At 35.1% G+C, this 17,472-nt stretch overlaps 1 protein-coding gene across 2 annotated transcripts in view; it reads left to right on the plus strand.

Moving 5' to 3' along the window:
* The window catches only part of CUL3 (cullin 3), a 107,556-nt gene extending 93,308 nt beyond the window's left edge, over positions 1 to 14,248 (plus strand). The window contains exons 14-16 of one of the 2 annotated variants that reach the window (XM_018058895.1): positions 4,999 to 5,185; positions 9,056 to 9,201; positions 11,381 to 14,248. In XM_018058895.1, coding sequence (XP_017914384.1) covers positions 4,999 to 5,185; positions 9,056 to 9,201; positions 11,381 to 11,512 — 465 coding nt within the window. In that variant the 3' untranslated portion in view covers positions 11,513 to 14,248. The remainder of the gene's footprint in view (positions 1 to 4,998; positions 5,186 to 9,055; positions 9,202 to 11,380) is intronic. The other variant, XM_018058897.1, reaches the window with a different exon arrangement.

The raw sequence follows: 17,472 nt of genomic DNA on the forward strand, positions 1-17,472 counted from the left end.
TATAGGTAGGATTAAGAATTATTTCCTCTACCCACATACATTCACTTGTTCATTCAGCATCATTTGTCAAAAGCACTAACTATTCTTTTCTCATTGAATTACTTTAGCCCCTTTATTTAGAAAAAATAAAATCAGTTGGCCATATGTATGTATTTCTACACACTCTCACTGTTTCATTACTTTCTATCTGTCCCTTTGGTAATTTTACACTATCTTGATAGTGTCAGCTTTCTTTTTTTAGAGTAACTATAAAAATATACTTTTTATTACTTTTTTCTCCCATTAAGTCATATTTGATTGAATTATATTCAGTTAGTCTTTTCCCATATGTTTAATGAGTAGGTTGGAGTTGAAATGAGGATCATGTGATATTTTAAAATTAAGTTTAAATGAAAGATAATAATTATTTGAAAAGATGTAAAGTTACTGCCATATTTATACTTAAGTGGAAATGAATTTTCAGATACAGGTGAACATTGGAAGTTCTAAATTTGAAATGAGCAATTAAATTGTAGGCCTGTTTTAATACTAATCTTCATATTCCCTTCATGTGATGATAATATGGTTGAGAGATGACTATTTTTACGTGATGATGCTTCAGAGAAATATTTTGAAACCTTAGTGTTTTAAGTCAATGGCTAAGCCAAGAGATTTTGCTCTTGTAAATTTCCAGGTGTGTATTACGTATTACTTCAGGAAAAATGTTAATTTCGAAACACAAAATTATATGTGATTGAATCCTAAGAATATTGATGTCAAGTAAGTATTGAGTACCTTACCCAAACATTGTAAAGCTTTTCAGGCAGGTAGAAGTGAATTATCTCTTAACAGCTTAGATGTTTTAGTCTGGAGCTATCATGGATAATGTATTTTAAACAAACAAGCTACTTAATAAATACTAGATTTGGTTTTCAGAGTCCTACTTTATAAAGAGCTGGTAAAAATAATAGGATAAACAAAATCATAAATGGGTTTTCTTAAACCGTTATTGGAATGGCTAGTAATTTTAGTGGGTTTTTTAGTGGCTTTTCTCCTTCCCTGTCTGGTTGGGATCATTGAGGCTAACAAGAAGTGATTTAGGTAGAAGGAAAAATTAAGTAGAAAATTGCTGTAATATTTTAAATTTTAGCTGTGTCAAACCAGAATCCTGAGCATAAGTGGCATATGTAAAATGCCATTTCTATGGCTCCAAAACCTCTGCTTGCATCTCGAACCAGGCAATTGTGAAAAGGCTCATGACTCACATTCACACTGTGTGCTTACAGTCTGCTGCGTAAGTTTTATTAGGCATTTATTTTGCAAAAATCTTCACATATTAGAGAAGATAGTTAAAAGTATTTAATAATTACTAAAGGAAGCTGGTCTCTTCAAATATTATTTCTTTATGAGTTCAGTAAAATAGAGTATTTTTTATTTAATGCTACATAACAAATCTCAGCTTCATGTTGTAAAACAGCCACTAACAATTCATTATCTTTTGTGGTTTCTTTGGGTTGGGGATTCAGGAGGGGCTTGATTGAGTTATGGCTTGGAATCTTTAATGAGGTTATGTTAAGATGTCAGCTGGGGCTTCAGTTATCTAATGTCAGGACTGGAAAATACTGTTGGTGTGCACCTTTTTCCACATGACTGGAAAGTTTGTTTTGGCTGTTAACCAAACTTAGCAGGTATTAGATTCTCTCCATGTGGGTTTTACCAGACATGGTTGTTTGATTGTCCTTGTATCCTGGTGGCTGACTTTCCCTAGAGTGAGTGATCCAAGAGACCACGCAGAACCTGCAGTGCCTTTATGATCCAGCCTTGAAAATCACATATTGTCACTTCCTTATTTTGTTGGAGTAATGTCACCCTGATAAAGTGAGGGGACCACACAAGATTAAAACGTACCACGGTCACCGTGGGCCATCTTGAGAACTGCCTTCAAAAGGTAGCATTTATTATAGTGTCACATTTAATCCATAGTAGTCAGGCTGCAGAGACTTTTTCCTCTTTTTATATATTTTTGGAATGTAGTCCATATTGTGATTTAGAACAGCTAAAATACCAAAATATATATTTAATGGTAGTCTGTACCCTAGATTTTAGTAACTAGCATTTAATTTTTGAAAGAGGTATGGATATTAATACATGTTTTTCTGAATGTTATTTATTAATACTTTTTTAAAATTTCTGAGAATGAGACTAAAAGCTAATTGTTGACAGTAGCAGAATTAATGTCAGAATTTGCATAGACAATCGTTAAACACCAGTGGTATTTCATTGAGAAATTATATCATTATTGTGACATAACACATAAAGGAAAATGATTGGAAGTACAAGGAGAAATAGGTAACTCCATTGTTACAGAAAGCCCTCACATATGTACTGATATATGTACTCAATAAAAAAGGATACTAAAGATCTGAATTAACACAGCAAATTAAAATTGAAAGTTATACTGGGAACTTTGAACCAGAAATCAAAATATATAAATTGTTCTTGAGAAATAACTCTTTGCGACCCTGTGGACTGTAGCCCGTCAGGTTCCTCCGTCCATGGGATTCTCCAGGCAAGAATACTGGAGTGGGTTGCCATTTCCTTCTCCAGGGGAATCTTCCTGACCCAGGGATCGAACCCAGGTCTCCTGCATTACGGGCAGACGCTTTAACCTCTGAGCCACCAGGGAAGCCTACCTTAGGAGACTACATAACCTTATTACTAAAACTGAACTAGGAGAATACAAAAAAGATAAGGAAGCTATAGGTTATTCACAATAAATATACAAATCTTGAATAAAATATTATTAGCAGGTTATATTCAGCAGTGTGTTGAAATAATAATCCACCCTATCCAAGTAGGGTTTCTTCCTGGAATACAGATAAGGAGTTTGTCAACAGAGAGCTATTGAGATTTTATAATAATAATACAGTTAACTGAGCAGACATGAGTTCAAGGAGAAAAGTCAGTCCTGATTTCTTATTTCCAGATGGGGTACTCTTGGCCACCTAAGAATAGAAAAAAATGCCTTAATGGCATAAAGGTGTACGTAATGAGAGATCTAATAAGCAAGCAGTAATTAGTAGTAAACCTTAGACACCTTCCCCTTAAAGTTAGAAACGATTTATACCTGCCTTTACTCCTACTGTCCAGCCTTGTTCTGCAGGTCCTAATGAACACACTAAAAAAGAAAAAGGAATGAAATTTACAAATATCAAGAGCAGGCAAAGTTTATAGACAGTATGATTGTCAAGTGTAATAATCAACTGAGAAACTATTCTTTGAGGAGAATTTGGTTGAAAAATCTTTCTATAAATCAGACTTACTAATATTAAGTCCTTTCTCTCTGCATGAGAATTAATTGGAAAATGACATGAGGAAAGGGGTATTTTAATAATCATAATCTTTCTGGGAATCATTCTAACACAGAAAGTACAAGACTTAAACCAAAAAGAGAAAAGAATATGGAAGGGTAAATGTACCTGAATGAGAAAGGTATGTGTTATAAAGGAATTTGGGTTTTTCTTTTTTTAAGTCATCTATAAATTCAGTGTCTCAATCCAAACCTGTAGATTTATTTTCTATGAAATTTGACAACTGATCCCAAAATTCATCTGGTCAAGGGAATGCATAAGAGTAGGCAAGGAGGGGCAGGGGTTTGGAGATGGGAAAGCCCAGTAAGAGGGAAAGGAATATGTCTTAATACCCAAACATAACTCGAAGTTAAAATTGTTTTTAACATGTGTGAACAAATAGCTCATTTGAACAAAACAGAAAGTCCAGAAACAGAGTAGTAGTATACAGAAGTGTTTGGGATGTGATAAATTTGCCATTTCTAATAAATGGAATTGAAATAACTGCTAATTCATTTGTGGGAATGGAAAGAGAGTAGTTCCATATGTCATATCAAATGCAAAATCATAATCGAATTCCACTGATCTATTGAGATAATGGAGATTTATTTATTGATGAAGCATGAATTTCTACCTAAAAAGGCGTTTCTGGTTCTTTGACTCTGGTTAAACAATAATATAGGTAAATAAGTCACTTTTAGTATGTATATAATAATTAAAATTAACATTGTTTATTAAGAGCACATATTTAATTTGCTAGGATTGACATTGATGTGTCTAAAGTATGTAGACATACAGAGATCATTGGAAGCTAAGGAATGTGCATCATCACTGAAACTGACAGGTCTCTCAGTCCTCACCTACCTGTAGTCCTCTGAAAAAGCCTAATGGTATTCCTCAGGATCTTGTTAAAGGACGATGACTTGCTCCAGATCAGTTACATAGTCTAAATAACACCATCTTTATGCCCATTCTTCCTGCGCTCCATTTGAGGGAGAAAAACAGCCTTATACAGTGAATCAAAATGATACATCCCACTGTGAAAACTTGAGCCATGCAGTACCTGTCGATGTATATTATACAGATGTACAATTCTCTTCCTGTCCCATTGACATAAAAAAGTATACAACGAATTTACTGCTTTTCATGTTTAATACAAAAATTACCAAGTATTTAAATTTTTTTTCATTTGGTTATACAGGCAGTAAATATGGTTAACTTGGATTGTAAATCTTTGATAGTATACTTTGCTTATTTCTAGGGAAAAGTTGCTAAGCAAAGAGTAGTATGGATAAACTTGGGAGGAAGATTGTAGAGTATTTCTAAAGTTAGCATTTGTATGTTGGTTAACACTTTATTTTTACCTAAATATTAAAGTAAGCCCCTGCTAATCTCTGTTGGATGACATTCTTAGACTGGACTTTATATCCCTGCAGGAAAAAACATAGCTTTTCGATGTTCTGTGACTTGAACCACCTTTTTCTCTAGTGTGTTCAAATAAGTGAGATTTTAGTGAAGTGTCATAACAAAGTTTTTTGTTGTGAATTATTTCTTAAGTATAATTACCTCTCAACTACTGCCTGGTCAATTTTACTTACTAATTAACTAATTTAATCTTTCACACTGTTAATCTGGCCTGTTAAACTCTGTTAATCTGGTGAAATTTCAGGAAATTCAACAGGAGACAGATATCCCTGAAAGAGAACTTGTTAGAGCCCTGCAATCCCTCGCCTGTGGTAAACCAACACAGCGGGTCCTCACCAAGGAGCCCAAGTCAAAGGAGATAGAAAATGGTCACATATTTACAGTTAATGATCAGTTCACGTCCAAACTACACAGAGTCAAGATTCAAACAGGTATCTGAAATTATCTTTTTCTCTTAAAAATTACATACATATTTTTTCTTAGAAGTTCTTAACGTTGGATTTCTATTTTTTAAAAAGTAACGTTTTTCTGTCTGCTGCATGATACATAGACTTAAGAGATAAAGTGACTTTTATCATTGTATGTTCCTGTCAAAATGCAGTTGAATCCAAGTTCAGTAAGCATTTGAAAAACTAATTCATAGTGTGAACAAGTATTATTTTCATATGGTTTTCAGCAAGTGAAATACAATTTTATGAATGTTTTCTTATAAAAAATTGCTTTTAACTGGTTAACAACTAGTCAATGAAGTCTGCTTTTAAAACTGATTTACAAATTTTTCAAAATTGTGAGTTATCTATTTAAAATTTAATCTTTAGATGCAGCTATTTATATTCTGATAAATATTTTGTTAAATTTCAAAACTTTAAAAACCATATTATTTCTCTAACTTAAAAACAGAGATAACCCTGTTGTGAACAGTTTTTGGCTCAGCTTTTTTAGGATGACAGTAAACGTCCTATCTATTGTATATTTAACAATGTAAGGTGTATATTTTCTATGTATTTAAGAAGGCAAAAAAGCACTTCACCTTTGCTGAATATTTAAACTCTTAGTGTAGCTTGCTACCTGGTTTTTAGATGAGCTTCCCAGTGATAATTTGTCCAGTATATCTAATATATCTGTGTAATAAAACCTGTGTTTATTAATCTAATAAAATCTGTGTAATTCATATCTGTGTATTTTAAAATAAGTTAAGCGTTTAAAATGACTTCAATTTTCTGATTTTTATATATTAATAATAGATAAAGTCTTAAAAATTTTTTATATATTAATAATAAAAGATAAAGTCTTAAAAATTTTTTAATATTAAGTATACAGTTGATTGCCAGAATACACTGATTCAAGAACTTTGTATATACACTTTAGTTTTTCTTTTTGACTCTAAATAGGATATTTTTTTCACAGCAAAGTGGTATCTCTTTACAGCCATGACTACTTTGTTTATTCATTGGAACCCATATCATTGATCCATATCTTTGGGACACAGATGTATGTTAAAAAATAGAACAGTACTAAAGGGTGGTTGTGGAATAAAATATCTTTTTCACTAGTGTAAGACATAAGACTGCAGTTTGGGGCAGAGTTTTGGATTTCAGAAGTTACTTATATCTCAGATTTGGAGGATGTGTGGTGATACAGATCTGAATTACCTAGCCTCAGCCTGCTTAATCCTAAATTAATGTCTTTGTAATTCAAGATTATATCATGCCCAGCTAATATTGTCAGATAGTATTATGATTATTTTAAAAAGTCTTCATAGATTTTTTATTTTTGGTGTTAAGTATGTAGTATATATGTATATAGTATTTTAGATTTCATTAAAAAAGAAATACAGTTAAATGTGATGAAAAATTTGACTAGATGACCTTTTTTAAAGTTTTCAGCTATCAAATTCCGTAAAGAAAAATGTGTTTCATTTTTGAAATGGTACTTAGAATCTATCTTGGCTCTTACTGATTTTTGTGGAAGTTAAAATTTTCTCTCTGGTGCTAAGTATATTCCTCCTGATACATATAGATACTTAGGTACCCACTTACGCAGCAAATATCCTTGTTATGCTTCTCTTAAACACGTTATGCCAGGCTCTGGGAGTCAACTCCGTCCTCACATTTTGAAAAACATAATCCACAGTCTTGGAGTATATTTATTTAGGTGACCAAATTTAGATGAAATAAGTGCGTTGTTAAAAAAAATTTTTCCCTCCACTGTTTTATCTGTTTTCACATCAGCAGAAAAAGTGAAAAATGCTGTAATAGACACTCAATTAAATTTTGCCACGTTTGCTTAAGCACCTTTATTTCTACCTTCCCATTCTCCCTCTCCCTTCATATATGTTTATAGTTCCTGCAGCATTTGGACTTAATTTGCAAACATCATAACATAATTTGCACACATCATAACACTTTTCCCTTAAATACTTGAGAATATACTTATCTCAGAATTAAGATTTTACCACAAAATTGTACTATATCAGACCCAGAAATTAATTATTAATTAGAAATTAATTCCAAACATCTATATGTATTACTCATATTTGCATGTCCGCGGTTGTTTCATTTTCATAATCATATTTTTTGGGTCCAGGAGTCACTCAAGAGCTCCACATTACAGTGATTTTAATGTTTCTTTAGTTCTGTTTAAACCAGTGTCTCTATCTTTGTTTTTCCCCTTATGGTATGGAATTTTTGAAGAAAAGCATTTTTCTCCTTTAGTTGAGCATTTTAATCTAATTTTATTGTTTTTCTTGTTAATGTGTTGATTAACTTGGGAGAAGACCCTGAAAGTAGAATTATTAACCAAGGAGTTCTAATTAGAAATTACTGAATGGGCACATCAGAATGATCTTCTGAATTGTAGTCTGCTGTCTCATGGGTGTGCCCAGGCCTAAGTCAGCAATATTTTATGTGGTACTTTGTAATATTTCAGTTTTTACTCCAGAAACTTCACATCTATCTACTATTGATAACCAAATAAACTGCATCAATTACCACTTTTCTTTCTCTGCTACTTCAATTAGAGCAAGGTTATAAGAGAAAGAACATTTATACTTAAATCTTGAGAAGTTGGCTTGAAGACTGGGGAATAACAGAGTGAGACTACTCTGAAAGAGTGGAATGTAGTTTACATTGTTGTTCAGTTGCTCAGTCAGGTCTGACTCTTTGCGACCCCATGGACTGCAGCATGCTAGGCTTCCCTGTCCTTCACTATCTCCTGGAGTTTGCTCAAACTCATGTTCATTGAATCAGTGATGCCATCCAACCATTCCACCCTCTGTTGCTCCCTTCTCCTCCTGCCCTCAGTCTTTCCTAGCATCAGGGTCTTTTCCAGTGAGTCAGATCGTCACATCAGGTGGCCAAAGTATTGGAACTTCAGCATCAGTCCCTCCAATAAAAATATTCAAGGTTGATTCCTTTAGGATTGACTGGTTTGATCTCCTTGCAGTCCAAGGGACTCTCAAGAGTCTTCTCCAACACCATAGTTAAAGCATCAATTCTTCAATGCTCAGCCTTTTTTTATTGTCCAGCTCTCATATCTGTGTGATTACTTGGAAGAACCATAGCTTTGACTATACGGACTTTTGTAGGCCAAGAATGTCTCTGCTTTTTAATGTGCTGTCTAGGCTTGTCATTGCTTTTATTCCAAGGAGCAAGTGTCTTTTAATTTCATGTCTGTTGTCACCCTCCCCAGTGATTTTGGAGCCAAATTAGTGATATTGTGACATTTAGGAATTACTAACATAAATGACAAATTGTTGAATAATTGATGAGGTGTCCAAATGGAGTTTTGTTAAGAGACATTCTGGTGATTAAAATTTTTTTATTTAGCTAGCTAAATCTTGGCAATACATGCTCTTTTGTCCTCTTAAAGCCCCCACGTTTCTCCCATTTGATGTGGTTTTGGTGAGGCTTAACTTGAAGTCATATTGGTAAGATACTACTTAACATCTGGAAGTCACAAGCAGTGAAAATTCTTTACTGATCATCTTACTGCTAACTGTATGTGGCTACCATTTTTCTTCTAGGAAAGGAATCATTCTAGTCTATAAAAATAAAATTGGTTTTATTAGCTCTATAAAATTAAGCTTCTAATATTTAAAAAGAAAAATCCAGAATTAAATTTAATATTTAGTAAACTTTGAATTAGGTACTTTTTGTATGTTTATTTGAATAAAAGTATGTGTATAGTATATATTCAGAGGTTGAAATGGATTTTTTTAGGTTAAGGTTGCTTATAAATACTTTTTAATTTTTGAAATTTGCATGATAATCACATGGTAAATGTCTTTATTTCTCTTGTAGTTGCTGCCAAGCAAGGTGAATCCGACCCAGAAAGGAAAGAAACAAGGCAGAAAGTAGACGACGACAGAAAACATGAGATAGAAGCTGCTATAGTGAGGATAATGAAATCTAGGAAGAAGATGCAGCACAATGTGTTAGTAGCAGAGGTGAGGACCCTTCCAGACAGCACTGATGTGGAAAAGGCAAAATCGCTTTAACAGCTTAAACTTAGGAAAGTACTGTTGTATTTTAAAATACAGTCTTCAAATTTGAAAACTGTAGTCAATTAACACAGTATTAAAAACCTGGCACTTTCTTGACAGTTAAGCATAGCTGAGCATCAAATTATGTGCATACCTTAAAAACAAACATGCTTGTAGTAAAGATGTAAGATCTTTGTGAAGCCATTGAAATAGTGAGGAAAGAGGTGATTAGGGTTGAATAAAGTACTGGGTGAAGATAGAGAACCAAATGAAGACAAATGGGAAGAGAAACTGACAGCATAGGAAATGAAAAAGAGGAGTGGAGGATGACTCTGAGGCCCCTAGCTTGATTGGCTAGATAGAGGTTGGTTTCTTTAACTGAAAAGGGAAGGGGTATGTACTGCTGTGTTCCACAGGTCAGTTAAAATCATTTTTATAAGTTGACTTTGTATTACATTGGCAAAGGAAGAGAATTATGGGTGAATGGTCAGTAATTTCAAAAATCATTTAAAAACCAAATCAAGTAAACATTTAATATGTGCTGGCAATGAGGTGACTGATTAGGTTTCTCATTTTCATTGGACTGGTAAGAGTGAACATTTGGTGGCAGTGCCTTGAGAAGTAAATGGAGCTAAAACCAAGTGAGTGGCTTGTCCTTTGGGATGCTGTCTTGTGGGAAAGGGCACGAAGAATAACACCTAGAGGATTATGTGTTGAGGTGAGGGCATCTGAACATTTTTTTTCTAGATGGGAACACCTTGTGTTGCATTTATAGTCTAAGGATAAAGAAAGGATGCTTAAAAACAAAAGGAAAGAACAGGGGTGAGGGATAATTGATGTACTAAAGTCTAGAAAAAGAAAGGCAAGAGAATTGTGTAGAGAACGCACAGGCAGTTGATGTGTTAATGAATGCTACTGAATACCTCTTCCTGAAACCCAGGGCAGGAGGCAGGGGTGTTTCTAAAGAAAGGTGGATACATGCTTGGATAAACAGGTTAAGTGCAACATGGTGGGAGTTAGAGGAATTTCACATGAAAATGACTTCTTTTCTTACGTAAAACAGGATGTGAGGTTATGGTGCTTGGAAACTTGCTATACTATAAATTTGTGTTATCAGTCTGTACCAGAGTTTGGCAGCCTTTTTTTAAATGGCATGAAAGCACCTATAGATAACAAATGAGGGTGGCTGTTCCAGGAAAAATTTACAACAGGCAGTGGGCTGTATTTGCCTGTAGGGTGCGATTTGTTGACTCCAGGTCTACACAAAAGGTATAAAAACTACAACTTAGTAAAGAACTGAATATGGCTTTTGGGGTGTTGTAGAATGGGTGCTTATGAAATAGAACCAAAGGAATTGAAGGTACTGTTGCGACTGCAGCTAAAGTGATCTTACATGAAAGGAGGAGGTAAGATCAGAAGGATTTAGATTCTCATCTCTTCTGGTTCTGTTTGCTACTTACAACTTGTCATTTTTCCTCTCTGGCTTATTTTCCACTTTTGTAAAATGAGACAGCCAACTTTGCAGGGTTAAGAGTATCAAATAAATATATATAAAACTGACATATATATAGAGTGTATAGTCAGGTTGCGGCTACTGTGCTGTAGTTAACTGTTTTATTATTACTAATGTAACAAGACCTAGAATCCTGACAGCTGTTGAAGAAAAGAATACTAACAGTAGCACTTAACTGTGGGACAATGCATTATTCTGCATCACATCTATTAATTCATTTAATATACATAACAACTTCATGAGGTTAATAATATCCCAAGGAACCAGAGCTAGTGAGAGAGCTGGAATTTGAATCTGAATTGGGATAGTAACTTAGAAGGCACTAGATTATAGCTTCAAAGTGGCTAAACTGTAGGGTGGTAGTAAATTGATATGAATATATTCCAACTAATTCATCTGCTAATCCATTTGCTAATCCTCATATGAGGAGATATGTTCTAGCCAGCCACACAGGACGTTTTTAACAGTATCGTTTTTAATTTTCATAGTCAAATTACTGAAGTTTGATCTGAGTCTTAAAATGGTACATCATTTCATTTCAAAGATAATTGTGTGTTTATATGGAAATATTTTTTGTTTCCAATTTTCTGGTAGAAGTTAGTTTGTTTATTTTTTAACCTTCTCTTTTAGGTAACTCAGCAGTTGAAGGCTCGATTCTTACCAAGTCCAGTTGTTATTAAAAAACGTATTGAAGGACTTATTGAGAGAGAATATTTGGCACGAACACCTGAGGATCGCAAAGTATACACATATGTAGCATAAAATGCGTTCAGAAACTTGATTTATTATTGGACTGTACTCTTCGCATGGACTGGGAAGTTCTTTTAAATCATTAAATATTAAGACGACCATCTCTTCTATTAAATTACAGTACATGTTCTAGACCATTCAGATCAAGCCTTTACTCCCTTTGAGAGTTTTCAACATCAGTTGATTGAGCTTCAGGCTTTACAACGTTTATCCCTGTAGAGATCATCTTTACAGTTCCTCGGGAAAATGTGAATGTGCTGAGTTTTGTTTTCAATACTGTATGAAAACAGGAAAAAAATAAAACAAAATTTAGAAAATACAGCTCATTAAAATAAAAATTGTTGGATTTCATTTCCCCAGGTCTTCAGTGTTCATGTAATTGTGTTTTTGTAGCGTTGCTTAGCACTTTGCACATTGTATAAGTTGGGTAACAATAATGGTAAAAGCAGTGACACGATTCCCAGTTATCTCGCTCTGCTTAAGGCATTTCTTTAGCTCGTCTTGTTTTAATTTAAAGGTTTGATTACATACAGAGACCCAAGCATAAAATTTGAGCATGCTTTATTCTGCCACTTGCACTTACTAATCTAATAGCCTTATGACCAGGAACCTTTGTTTTGGGCTCAGTACACACCCTGATTTGATTTTTCCCTACTGTAATTTGAGATGTCCCAAATTCTTAACAATGATTAGGTTTTGTTCTGCATTATTTCTAGAGAAAGAAAATATTTTAGTATGTATAAATTGTACAATAATTTTTTGCTGTTGTATGCACTGCTAATAGTGGATTGTATAGGGCAGTGTTTATTTCATTTATTGTAGGCAAACACAAATGAGTTTAGTATACATATACTCACTAATTCAAGTATGTCAGAGCACAAAGTTGGCAGCTGGTTATATTTAATTCAGCCCCTCTGAAAAGCACATGTGGTCTACACTTTGTTTCTAACTATCTTAGGTTCCCCCTCTCAAATATATATATTTTGGTGAAGCTGGGATCCACTGTTAATTTTCTGCTTCAGAATGCATTCTAAAGATGCAATAAATATGATTACCTTAATATTTTTTAATAAGATCTTCAGTTCTTGCAGCTGCAATTTGGAAAGTGATTAAGCAATATTTTTCAAACCTGATGATTCTTGGATATTTAGCTCTTATAATCCAAAGAGTCATCATTTTATGTTTTCAAAGATGTGCTTTGTGCTGAAGATTCACGTCAGTTATCTTGTGCTTCCAACTTTCACCAATATTTTTTTACCTGACTGATCTGCCAAGGATTATAGTTCGCTTTAACTTCAGAGTATTTTTATCTTCAATTTTATTTAATTTTGTTTCATTTTGTTTTCATAAGACAATGTTTCAGATATGTAATCGGGGCAAACCACTATAGATCTCTGTTGATAGAAAGATGAAATGTTACTAATAATGTCACCAACTGACCCTTGGTTGACTATGGTAAACTGTTGATACATTTATTAGAATGTATGTTTCAGAAGATGATATCTGTTTAAATTTATGGTCAAGTTAAAACTGAATTCTAATATGGATTAAAAATTCCACATAAATATTTTTTCCCCGTGCGTCTTGGGTTATAATTTTCCTTTCAGACTTGGAAATACGCTCTTATTGCATTTAATTTCGTCTCCATTTGTACTGTAGAAATACAGGCCTTATGCTCTTCTCAGTGCTTTCCAGTTTTGCATGATATAGTTAAGATACAAGTGAAAGCTATCATGAACATTATTCTCAGGATGCTTTGACCATACTTGAGCGGTAGTCAGTCAGGTGTAACATGGGAAGGTGAAAGGTTTCCCTTTCAGACTTTACACAATTGGAATTTCTGTAATGATAGGGTGTTTATCTACAGGAAAATACTGGTATTGCACATTTCATTATTTTTTTAATTGGTCTCAGTTTCCAATTAAATGATTGATATATATATATATATATAAAACTTTAGGGAATAGAATACTTACTGTCAAGTTAATATGAAAGATGTAAAAACTTCATTTGAAGTCTAAATGAGGCATTAAAACAAAAATTTAGGTTGTGGTTTGAGTTATTAAAAATCAGTCAAGTTAAATTTGTATCATCGTCTCAAGAATGGGTATACAAATCACATGTAGAATTCAGAGACACACTTGTTAGTTTTGGAGAACAGGTTTGATATCTATGCTTCTGAATGCTTATAAATACATTAAAACATTTCTGAATTGCAGTTGAGTTGAACGATCAGCGAATGCAGCCATTTTGCGTTCAGTTGCATTTCAGTCAATTGCAGTTGAGTTGAATGGTCAGAAAATGATGCTGTACTGAAAAACAAAATTGGATCACCCAACATGTTTTAAATGTTTTAGTGCATTAGCTTTATTTTAGTTCATAAAGCTCATAGTGATACATTTTGACGTTGCTTTCTTTTCAGCAAGAGGTCATTCATGCTGTTCTTCTTTGTTTTTTAATGTCTTAATCTCAAACAATGATCCTAACCATTCATTTAATCCTGTTGATGTGAATAGATTTTGGTGACTTACTTGAAGAATTTTAAGGAGGATGGATACATAGTTTTTCAATTGCAAAAATGATGTACTCTTTGTCCACTTGTTTAATTGTAATTCTCTGCTATCATTTTTGAATCCAGGACAGTGTTTATTTTGAATTGTTATATAGTTATATTATTTAAAGATTGAAAACTCATTGCAATTAGGGAACACACAGCCTCACAAAATAAACTTGTGGTTGTGATTGTAAGGTTCTTATGTCAGTGAATTTTAAAAGGGGGTGGGAGAGGGATGCATGTCTTGCTAAAGGGTATATTAAAATCACCCGTGTAGCACTGTAAACATAGACAGGTACCACCACCACCACCCCCAAAGATGCTGGTGTACCCTCTTGGCAGAAATCTCATCATAGCAAAGCACTGATGATGCTCCTCCCCCCAGAGTGTACATTGCGTAGCAGGAAAGGCTTAGGTGACAGACAGTGACCTTACAATTATGTCTGCATCCCTAGGAGACTAGTTTTCATGATCTCAGCCTTCTAAGTATTTAGTTCCCAGTTCTAGAAAACAGTTGAATGTTCATTCCAAGTAATGCTGCTTTTGTTTACAGTTTTAAACACATACTTTGAATAAGCATCACAAGGTTTTATCTTTGCCTGCCTTATAGCCTTGTTTATCACAGTGTCTGTCTACAATGCGGGAGACTCGGATTCAATCCCCAGGTTGGGAAGATCCCCTGGAGAAGGAAATGGCGATCCACTCCAGTACTATTGCTTGGAAAATCCCATGGACAGAGGAGCCTGGTAGGCTACAGTCCGTGGGGTCGCAAAGAGTCGGACACGACTGAGCGACTTCACTTTCACTTTTCACTTTCACTTTTCACTTTCATCTCATGAGTGCTATTTTTGTCCAAGTCTAGGGAGGAGAGCAGTGAACGTACCACAGTTGTAGATCATGTATTCAATATGGTGCATATAGTCAGGCAATACATATTTTGTACACTATCAGTACGAATATTAAACCATTTCGGGTTAGCAAAATCGTTTGAATCATTTCTGTTCCCCAAAACAGAAACAAATATATAAGTGTTAAACAGTGATATAATACTTACCACCATGTGCCAGATGGTATTCTGAGTGCTTTGTGTATGTTGTTTAACTTAGTTGAAACATGGTCTCCATGAGATGAGAACTGTTGATTATACTAGTGTTGCCCAAGCTTAATACTGCTTGTTCAGTCACTTAACTTGTCTTGTTTCTTTGTGATCCCATGGACTGCAGCACGCTGCGCTCCTCTGTTTTCCCCTGTCTCCTGGAGTTTGCTCAGATTCATGTCCATTGAGTTGGTGATCTAATCATTTCATCCTCTGCCTTTTCCTTTTGCCTTCAGTCTTTCCCAGCATCAATGGAAAAAGGAGTTGGCTCTTCCATCAGGTGGCCAAAGTATTGGAATTTCAGCAACAGTCCTTCCAATGAATATTTAGAGTTGATTTCCTTTAGGATTGACTGATTTGATCTCCTTACAGTCCTAGAAACTCAAGAGTCTGCTCCAGCACCACAGTTCAGAAGCATCAGTTATTGGGCATTCAGCCTCCTTCATGGCCCAACTCTCTCACCCATACATGACTGCTGGAAAAACCATAGTTTTACTATACGCACCATTGCTGGCAAAGTGGTGTCTGTGCCTTTTTTATACGCTGTTTAGGTTTGTCATGTCTCTCCTTCCAAGGAGCAAGCATCATTTTAAGTTCATGGCTGCAGTCACCATCTGCAGTGATTATGGAGACCAAGAAAAGAAAATCTTTCTGCTTGTACTCTTTCCCCTTCTGTTTGCCATGAACCGATGGGACCAGATGCTGTAATTTTAGTTTTCTGAATTTTTTTTATTTAAATTTATTTTAATTGGAGGCTAATTACTTTACAATATTGTATTGGTTTTGCCATACATCAATATGAATCTGCCACGTGTGTACAAGTGTTCCCCATCCTGAGCCCCCCTCCCACCTCTCTCCCCATACCATCCCTCTGGGTCATCCCAGTGCACCAGCCCCAAGCTTTAAGCCAGCTCTTTTCACTTCTCTCACTTTGATCAGAGGCTCTTTACTCCTGGGCTTTCTGTCATTAGGGTGGCATCTGCATGTCTAAGGTTATTGATATTTCTCCTGGCAGTCTTAATGCCAGCTTTAGCTTCATCTGGCCTGGCATTTTGGATGATGTACTGTGCATATAAGTTGAATAAGCAGAGTGACGATATACAGCCACCTTGTACTTCCCCAGTTTTGAACCAGTCTGTTTTTCCATGTTTGATTCTAATGTTGCATTTTGACCTGCATACAGGTTTTTCAGGAGACAGGTAAGGTAATCTGGTATTCCCATCTCTTTCCAGTTTGCTGTGATCCACACAAAGGCTTTAGCATAGTCAATGAAGTAGATGTTTTCCTGGAATTCCTTTGCTCTCTGTGTGATCCAGTGAATGTTGCCAATTTGATCTTCTGCTCCTCTGCCTCTTTGCAACCCAGCTAGTACATCTGGAAGTTACTGATTCATACACTGCTGAAGTCTAGCTTGAGGGATTTTGCACATACCTTGGTACCATGTGAAATGAACACAATTAATTGTACAGTAGTTAGAACATTCTTTGGCATTGGAATGAAAACTATCCCTTTCCCGTCCTCTGGCCACTGCTGAGTTTTCAAAATTTGCTGACATTGAGTACAGCATGTTAACAGCGTCATTTTAAATAGCTCAGCTGTCACCTCCACTAGCTTTGTTCACGGTAATGCTTCCTAAGGCCCACTTGACTTCACACTCCAGGATGTCTGGCTGTAGGTGAGTGACCACACCGTCATGTTTATCTAGGTCTTTAAGATCTTTCTTGTATAGTTCTTGTTAGGTCTTCACTGTTTCTGTCCTTTATTGTGCTCATCATTGTATGAAGTATTCCCTGAATATCTCCAATTTTCTTGAAAAGATCTTGTCTTTGTGATTCTATTTTTTTCTTTATTTCTTTGCAGTGTTCAATTAAGGCCTTCTTAACTTCTTGCTATTCTGTGAAACTACATTGAATAGAGTGTACGTGAAGTCGCTCAGTCGTGTCCGACTCTGTGACTCCACGGACTGTAGCCTACCAGGCTCCTCTGTCCATGGGATTTTCCAGGCAATAGTACTGAAATGGACTGCTATTTCCTTCTCCCAGGGATTGAACCCGAGTCTCCCACATCGTAGACAGATGCTTTACCGTCTGCGGTCTCAGCCAAAAGGCCGAGAAGCCTTTATCCCTTGCCTTTCACTTCTCAGCTGTTTGTAAGTCCTCCTGAGATGATCACTTTCAATTCTTGCATTTATTTTTCTTTGGGATGGTTTTGGTCATTGCCTACTGTACAATATTTTGAACCTCTGTCCATAGTTCAGGCACTCTTAGATTTAATCCCTTGAATCTACCCATCACCTCAACTGTATAGTCATAAGTGATTTGA

This window comes from Capra hircus, chromosome 2 (assembly GCF_001704415.2).
Source record: "Capra hircus breed San Clemente chromosome 2, ASM170441v1, whole genome shotgun sequence".
In the NCBI taxonomy this organism is placed as follows: Eukaryota; Metazoa; Chordata; class Mammalia; order Artiodactyla; family Bovidae; genus Capra; species Capra hircus.